This window comes from Poecile atricapillus, chromosome 19, assembly GCF_030490865.1.
Source record: "Poecile atricapillus isolate bPoeAtr1 chromosome 19, bPoeAtr1.hap1, whole genome shotgun sequence".
Taxonomy (NCBI): domain Eukaryota; kingdom Metazoa; phylum Chordata; class Aves; order Passeriformes; family Paridae; genus Poecile; species Poecile atricapillus.
Window position 1 is genome coordinate 11,479,492 of NC_081267.1, and position 8,144 is coordinate 11,487,635.

Below are 8,144 nucleotides of genomic sequence, written 5' to 3' on the forward strand. Positions count from 1 at the left end.
CCTCGGAGCCCTGCAGGAGCACCGGGACTGACTGCCCGAGGGGTTTGTGAAAACAAAGCCTCTCCTCCATCCCGTCTCAGCCGAGAAAGCTGTCCCGGGGTCCCTGGTTCTGTTTTCTTGTTATTGCTGTAGTTATTGTTTGTTTGTTTACCTGGTTATACTAGTAAAGACCTGTTATTCCTATCCCCAGATCTCTGCCTGAAAGCCCCCTTGATTTCAAAATTATAATAATTCGGAGGGAGGGGGTCTACATTCTTTCATCCCAAGGGAGGCTCCTGCTCTCCCTAGCAGACACCTGTCTTCTAGAACCAAGACAACCTGAGACCCCTCCCCAGGTACCTGGGCCCCTCCCCCAGCCCCTCCCCCTCACCCCACGTTCTCCATCCAGGTTTTCCAGTTCTTCTCGTGGAATCTGGGCACCAGGCGGAGCCTCCCCAACGTCACCGCCTGCGGCCAGGCGACACCTCAGGTGTGACACCTCCAGGTGTGTGTGACACCTCCAGGTGACACCTCAGGTGTGTGTGACACCCTCAGGTGTGTGTGACACCCTCAGGTGTGTGTGTGACACCCTCAGGTGTGTGTGTGACATCCACAGGTGTGTGTGACACCTCAGGTGTCCCCAGGTGTGTGTGTGTGACACCTCAGGTGTGTGTGTGACACCCCCAGGTGTCCCCAGGTGTGTCCCCAGGTGTCCCCAGGTGTATCCCCAGGTGTCCCCAGGTGTCCCCAGGTGTGTCCCCATGTCCCCAGGTGTGTCCCCAGGTGTCTCCAGGTGTCCCCAGGTGTCCCCAGGTGTGTCCCCAGGTGTGTCCCCAGGTGTGTCACCTGCAGGGCTCTCTGGGCCATGTCTCTACAGCTCAGGAACCACTGGCGCTTCAGCAGGAACTCAACGACGTCCCCGGAGCGGCTGCGGGGACAGGAGGGGACAGGAGGGGACATTGGGGACAGGAGGGGACACCTGGGGACACCTGAGGGGACAGCTGGGGGTACCTGCAGAGGGGCAGGGTCATGGCGTGGTCCTGGACCCCCCGGAACAGCCCCAGCTGGGCCAGCGCTGCCACCACACGGGAACGGGCCTCGAACCTGGGGACACCCTGGGGACACAAGGGGACATTGGGGACATTGGGGACACCCTGAGGACAGAGGGGACACTGGGGACATTGGGGACACCCTGGGGACACGAGGGGACATTGGGGACATCAGGGGGACACTCTGGGGACACCCTGGGGACACCTGGGGACACCCTGCAGACAGGAGGGGACATCGGGGACATTGGGGACATCACAGGGACACCCTGGCACCACTGGGGACACCCTGCAGACACAAGGGGACAGAGGGGACATTGGGGACATCAGGGGGACAGCCTGGGGACAGGAGGGGACATTGGGAGGGACATTGGGGACACCCTGGCACCACTGAGGGACATTGGGGGGACATCACGGGGACACCCTGGGGACACCAGGTGTGGTCCCAGCTGTCCCCAGGTGTCCCCAGGTGTATCCCCAGCTGTCCCCAGGTGTCCCCAGGTGTGTCCCCAGGTGTGTCCCCAGCTGTCCCCAGGTGTCCCCAGCTGTCCCCAGCTGTCCCCAGTGTCCCCAGGTGTCCCCAGGTGTGTCCCCAGCTGTCCCCAGGTGTCCCCCGGTGTGTCCCCAGCTCACCTGCAGCCAGCCCCCCCCCGGGGGACACAAGGTGCCATCGTCCCCGATGACGCAGGGCAGGGGCAGCCGATGGGCCCGGGCCAGAGCCAGGTCCTGGGGGCTGTGCCCGGGGGTCACCTTCACTGCACCTGGGGACACAGACACACCTGAGACACCTGGACTGTGTCACCTGAGACACCTGAGACACCTGAGACACACCTGAGACACCTGGACTGTGTCACCTGTGTCACCTGTGTCACCTGAGACATCTCTGAGGCACCTGAACTGTGTCACCTGAGACACCCCTGTGTCACCTGTGTCACCTGAGACACACCTGAGACACCTGAACTGTGTCACCTGCTGTCACTCCTTGCTCCCTTTTCTGTCCCAGACTGGTCCCAGTGCCCATCCCAGTCCCTCCCAGTCCATCCCAGTTCCTCCCAGTGCCCCTTTAACCCCTCCCAGTCCATCCCAGTCCCTCCCAGTCCCTCCCAGTCCATCCCAGTCCCTCCCAGTTCCATCCCAGTCCCTCCCAGTTCCATCCCAGTTCCATCCCAGTCCATCCCAGACCCCGTTTAGTCCCTCCCAGTCCCTCCCAGTTTCCCCAGTACCGGTTCCGCGCTGGGGCTCCACGCTGGGGTCGCTCACCACGGGCAGCAGGGCCCCGCTGAACGGGTGCCTCACCTGCCGGCCCTGCAGGTGCTGAGGGGGCGTGGTCAGCCCTGGACCCGCCCCTTTAAGAGCAAGCCCCGCCCCCTTTCCAGCTCTGGACCAATCCCAGCCAGGCCAGGCCCCCCCCAGCCCTTGGCCAAACCCCCAGAGCCATTTCAGGCAGCGAAGCTCCACCCCTTTAACACAAGCCCCGCCCCTTTACCCTTATATGGTCAAAGGGGAGGGGCCAAACCTGGACAGCCAATGGCTGCCCTGCAGGGAAAGCCACGCCCACACCAATTAAAGGGTCCCAAAGCTCCGCCCCCAGGTCAGGCCCCGCCCATTCAGGCCCCACCCCAGGTGAGGCCCCACCCATTCAGGCCCCACCCAAATTCAAGCCCTGCCCCCTTTGAGGCCCCGCCCCCAGGCGAGGTCCCACCCATTCAAGCCCTGCCCCATTCAAGCCTCATCCCCAGGTGAGGCCCCGCCCCCCTTGAGGCCCCACCCATTCAAGCCCTGCCCCCAGGGGAGACCCCACCCCTTTGAGGGCCCACCCCCTTTGAGGCACCACCCATTGAGGCCCCACCCCATTGAGGCCCCACCCCTTTGAGGCCCCACCCCCTCTGAGGCCCCACCCCCTTTGAGGCCCCGCCCCCTTTGAGGCCCCGCCCCCTTTGAGGCCCCGCCCCCTGAGGCCCCACCCATCGAGGCCCCGCCCATCGAGGCCCCGCCCATCGAGGCCCCGCCCCTCACCACGTAGCGCGGGTCCCGCAGGTGCACGGCCACGGCCACGTCACCAAAAATGGTCTCGGGACGAGTGGTGGCCACCAGCAACTCCAGCCCTGGGGACATCAGGGGACAGCTCGGGGACACCGGGGGACACTTGGGGACAGCTCGGGGACACTCGGGGACAGCTTGGGGACACCAGGGGACATCAGGGGACACTCGGGGACATCAGGGGACACTCTGGGACACTCGGGGACACCAGGGGACAGCTCAGGGACATCAGGGGACAGCTTGGGGACACCGGGGGACAGCTCAGGGACACTCGGGGACAGCTTGGGGACACTTGGGGACACCAGGGGACACCAGGGGACAGCTTGGGGACACTCGAGGGACATCAGGGGACACTTGGGGACACACCACAAAACCCAGGATCCCATCCCCAGAGCCACCCCAATGTCCCCAGAGCCACCCCCAATGTCCCCAGTGCCACCCCAATGTCCCCAGTGCCACCCCAATGTCCCCAGTGCCACCCCCAATGTCCCCAGTGCCACCCCAAGTTCCATCTAGGAACACCCACTAGACTCCAACTACACCCTACATGACAAATTTCAAATTACAGGGGCCTGAGACTTGGCCTTTTACACCTACACCCAGGCTGGGCAGCAGGACAGAGCAGCTCCGGGACAACTACACCCAGACACCTGTGACACACAAGACAAGAGACGAGGGGACACAACGGGGAGACAAAACTCTGGGCCACAAAAATGGCCGCAAGGACCGAGAGAACGTGGAACGAGATGAGCCAGGTGAGAATGAAGGCGAGCTGATGAAGCTCGCAGAACCCGGGAGGAAGAAGATGCTGACGGAATGACAAACTCCAGCAACTGCCAAGACGGATGCCCGAGAATTTTAGGGCCACAGTCCTCTACCTATCTTTGCGTTTCTTCAAGACCTAAGCCGCAACAATGGATCCTCGCGGCGCACGGCTGTTGACACAGCTCGGAACAAGACCTCTCAAAGACATCCCATCGGATGCTTTTAAAAGAGAGACGCGATTCCAAGGCTTCTGAGAGATCCTGAGGCAAAGCTTCGATGGCGTCGGGCTGAGGAGCCCAGAGATCGGAGATGCTACGAGTGACACCGGGGTTTCTGGTAAGCCCCCAGAAGAGATAAGAGAAGGCACATACAACAGGAGAGGCACAAAAGACACAGAAGGCACGACGGACAAGTGACACGACACGCCCCAGGACTGCTCTGTCCTGCACACCTCAGCACTGTGAACAAAAGTGAGGCTCTCCCACCGTGTGGCCTAAGGGGCCACAGCCTGGACCTCCCCGTCCCCAAAGCTGACTCCATAATCCCAGGTCACAAGTCCCGACCCGGCACCCCGATTTCAGCCCCTCTGCAATTTGTAGCCTTCGACTCAGCTCTTGGATGCCTGGCGGGGAGGATCCACACGAGGACGCCCTGGAAGGCCATTGCGCTATCCGGGAAGTTCCTGCCATCGCCAGGATGTCGTCTCCTGGTCAGCTACAATCTAGAAGACCAAATATCAATGCAGGATCTTAGTGGCACATCTGTGAAAACCCAGCACTTACCTTCTCTAGAGAATGCCCAGGTTCATGGGCTGCACACTTCACCCCGCAGGGAGGCAGAGGCTTGCTTCACAGCAGTATTGGCTGACAGAGCCAAATTACCACCACCTCAAGGAGGGGAGGAAGACTCTCCAGTCAGTGAGGGACAGGGAGCCCAGGGTACCCCAAGGATGGAAACCCCATCTTATATGACAGCAGTAGGACCTAGCACCCACTATCTCTTCCTGGCTGGCCCTAGCACCAGGGGTGCTGCCTGCAGCTCTCGGGGGTTCTGGCACTCTGCTGCTTTAGGGTTCCTGCCTGCAGCTGTCTCAGGGAAACGGGAGCGCTGTTAGGGCTGCTGTTTAGGGTTTGAATAGTCCTGTACTCTACCTTATATCCCAACCTGTACCCTTTTTATTTTCACTGTTTGTCTCCAGCCCTCGACCTCTGAAGTCCTCCCTCAACCTCTCTGTGTCACTGCCAAGCTCCCCCGCTGAACCCTACAAACTTAGTTAGAACCCTACGCTTGCAACCGGGGATGCTCCTTATCCATAGGCCCCAAGAGATGTCCATTAGCCCGGACCAGGCAATCCACAGTTGCTCCCTACCCTACCTAAGTTTGGCCCTGAGACAGGGCAGAGGCTGACAGAGCCGAACTCTTTGCGGAGGCTAGGCACGAAGCCCTGCCAACCGCCGCCTCGAGGAGGGGTGGGAGCAATCCCCGGCTGCGGAGGGACCGAGAGCCCAGGGTGGGGCGGGGCGGGAAACCCCCTGTTTCCCCAACCCTACGGATCGTCCCCCCACTATCTCCTGGCTGGCCCTAGCACCAGGGAACTGCCTGCAGCTCTCGAGGGTTCTGGAACTCTCCTGCTTTAGGGTTCCTGCCTGCAGCTGCCTCAGGGAAATGGTGGCACTGTTAGGGCTGCTGTTTCGGATTTGGGGTGGGGTACACCTGAACTCCACCTTACCTATACCCCTTCTTTTCACTGTTTGCACAGCCTTTTTTTTTTCGGAATTCTTGTGACAGATTGAGGGCACCGGGGAGGGACTGCCAAGATGAAATCAAAAAGGAAAAGGAGAAAGATCACCCCTGCAAATCCACACTGGCTCAGCTGTTCAGGTGCTGCTTCCTGGCAAAAAGCTTTGTCCCTCACCATCTCCTTTAAGCGGTGCTCCACATCCAAGTGCATCCACATGCTCCCCCAGACCCTATGAGATGCTCTCACCATCACTCCATCAGATGCCACTGGGAGCCCACCAGAAACTCCTCTCCTCCGGCAGATCCATGCCAATGTTGATTTGCCACTCGTATTTGACCCTGTAATAACAGCAAAATTGTTGCCCTCTGTCAGGTACGTGTTGTTAGACACAGGTTTTTCCATAGCCATCTTTTCAAGAATAGGGTTCCCTCCCTGCTTGATTGCTAAATTATCCATAAATTCTGGAAAACCTAAATGAGAAAAAGAATCTAAAAGACTGAGGAGTTAATATGGGAACCTTTACATCATTAAAGTAGTATGTTTTGAAATAAAGTGAATTCTTTCAGTCCAGCTGCAAAAATCCAATTCCTAAAAATAAAATAACCAAAAAACAAACAGCATCAAATTCCCACCAATATCATCAATAAAATCACAATACCTCCACCAGCCAAGGGAAAAAAATCTTAACCTAGAAAAAAATCCAAACCGCCTCAAAAAGTTTCAACACTGAAACAGAACTCATCCTAACACTTCAACTAACAATACTAAAATAAATTTTCAAAACAAATATTCCCTCTATGCACACCACCAATACCACATAAAACAAATAAAGTACTCTCATCACAGCACCCCCGAATCAAAAACCTAAATTGCCCTAAAATCTTTAAAACAATCACAAATTAACCCCAAAATAAAAACTTTAATCTAACAAAAAAAACAACCCAAAACAGGTAACACCAACAAAACAAACACCATACAACCAACTACCAGCAAAAACAGATGCTATGCTCTTTCACTAACAGTTCTTATCACATCAGCAAAGTTAAACGTAAATAAAAAACAACCCTATTGAACTCCACAAAACAAATCACATCAACTATTAAAAAAAAAAATTAAACCAATGCACTGAACTCAAAACCATTCAATTAACCCTAAACATTAGTAAAAAAAACCCCAAAGCTCTACATTTATAGTAATACATAAATACTCACCAATACTCTATAAAAAAATTTAATAGCTAATTGAAAACATAAAAAAGCAAACTACTAAAAATTAAAAAGCATCACCCCCAAAAATACACCTATAAAAATCCACCATATAAATGCCTGTGTCCCCAGAAATGAATCTAAGAAACACAACCGAAAGAAATCCAAACTTATCATCAACACCTAAACTAAAAAGCACAACGTTAAATAAATAGAACATATACATTATTACACACCAACTACAAACAAAATAAAATTCTACCATCAACTACTAAAAATCACCTTAAAACCACTCAATAAAAAACTTTCAAAAATTGAAAACTGCATCTAACAAAAGCCACCTAATTAACACCCAAAACTCAGCTAACCAAACATACCCTACCCAATCTCAACCCCTACATACAATAAACAAAACCCACTAATTGATATCAAAATATATTTTAATTGATTCTATCTAAAATATAAACAAACCCATTCATAAAAATCATCTTTATTCAAAAACCAAATTTCACTTAGTATACAACACAAAAAAATCAAACAACACACTGTGTACCACCAAAAAAGTCTAATATTGAATAAAAACCACATATAAATGCCTCTACTTACTAAACATTACTACCACTATTTATATTTACCTCTATCTGTATAAAAGCATCTCTAAAATTAAAAAACATTAATTTGACCATTAAGCCAAAGATATACACTAAAAAATAAAATGTTCTAAAATTAATTATATCCCCATCATCTGTTTTATGCCCAAACAAATTCTATAATTTCAAAACTAAAAAAGAAAAAAAATTCTTTGAACATACAATCTGTATACAGTATTAATACAGCCTCACCCAAATTCTCTCTCAACTCTATTGTTTAACATAACAAAAAATCCATTTTATACTTTGTTAAAGTAACTTCGCATTGATTAGTGAATACAAAATGATTGCCAAAACCGTAACAAGTTCCTCTAAAACTATTCAACTTTACTCTGATCCAAAAACCCAGGCTACCACCAAAACACCGCACGGCTCAAAAAGATCCACGCCACAGCCCAACTCCAAAAACATCCAAACCGCACGTGCAGAAAAACCCTTCTAAATCTCCTGCTCTTTTCTCCACAACAAAAGAAAAAAATATCTAACGTTATTCATCCTTTTTTTCCTCTTACCTACGCCCTACTTATTAAAATAAACATTTTTTTTCACTTTTCCTCAAAAAAAATTTCCTTTAAAATCAATTAAAAAACAGAGTGAAACCTCCCCTCTATTAAGAAACACATTCATTTTAAAACATTTCCTCCCAATTGGTCTCAAACCTTTCCAAGGTTTGGATCCCGTTCCAGTGCACCAGAACCAAATCAACCTGCTCTGGCTC

At 52.8% G+C, this 8,144-nt stretch overlaps 1 protein-coding gene across 1 annotated transcript; it reads right to left on the bottom strand.

The window, feature by feature from the left end:
* Window positions 1-366: 366 nt before the first annotated feature.
* LOC131586350 (valine--tRNA ligase, mitochondrial-like) lies at window positions 367-3,140 on the bottom strand. Its single transcript, XM_058853167.1, has 6 exons — window positions 2,990-3,140; window positions 2,249-2,371; window positions 1,659-1,786; window positions 991-1,094; window positions 826-907; window positions 367-447 (listed from the first exon to the last, which is right to left on the bottom strand). Exons 1-6 carry the CDS (start codon window positions 3,138-3,140, stop codon window positions 367-369), a joined length of 669 nt encoding a protein of 222 aa, XP_058709150.1.
* Window positions 3,141-8,144: the final 5,004 nt, after the last annotated feature.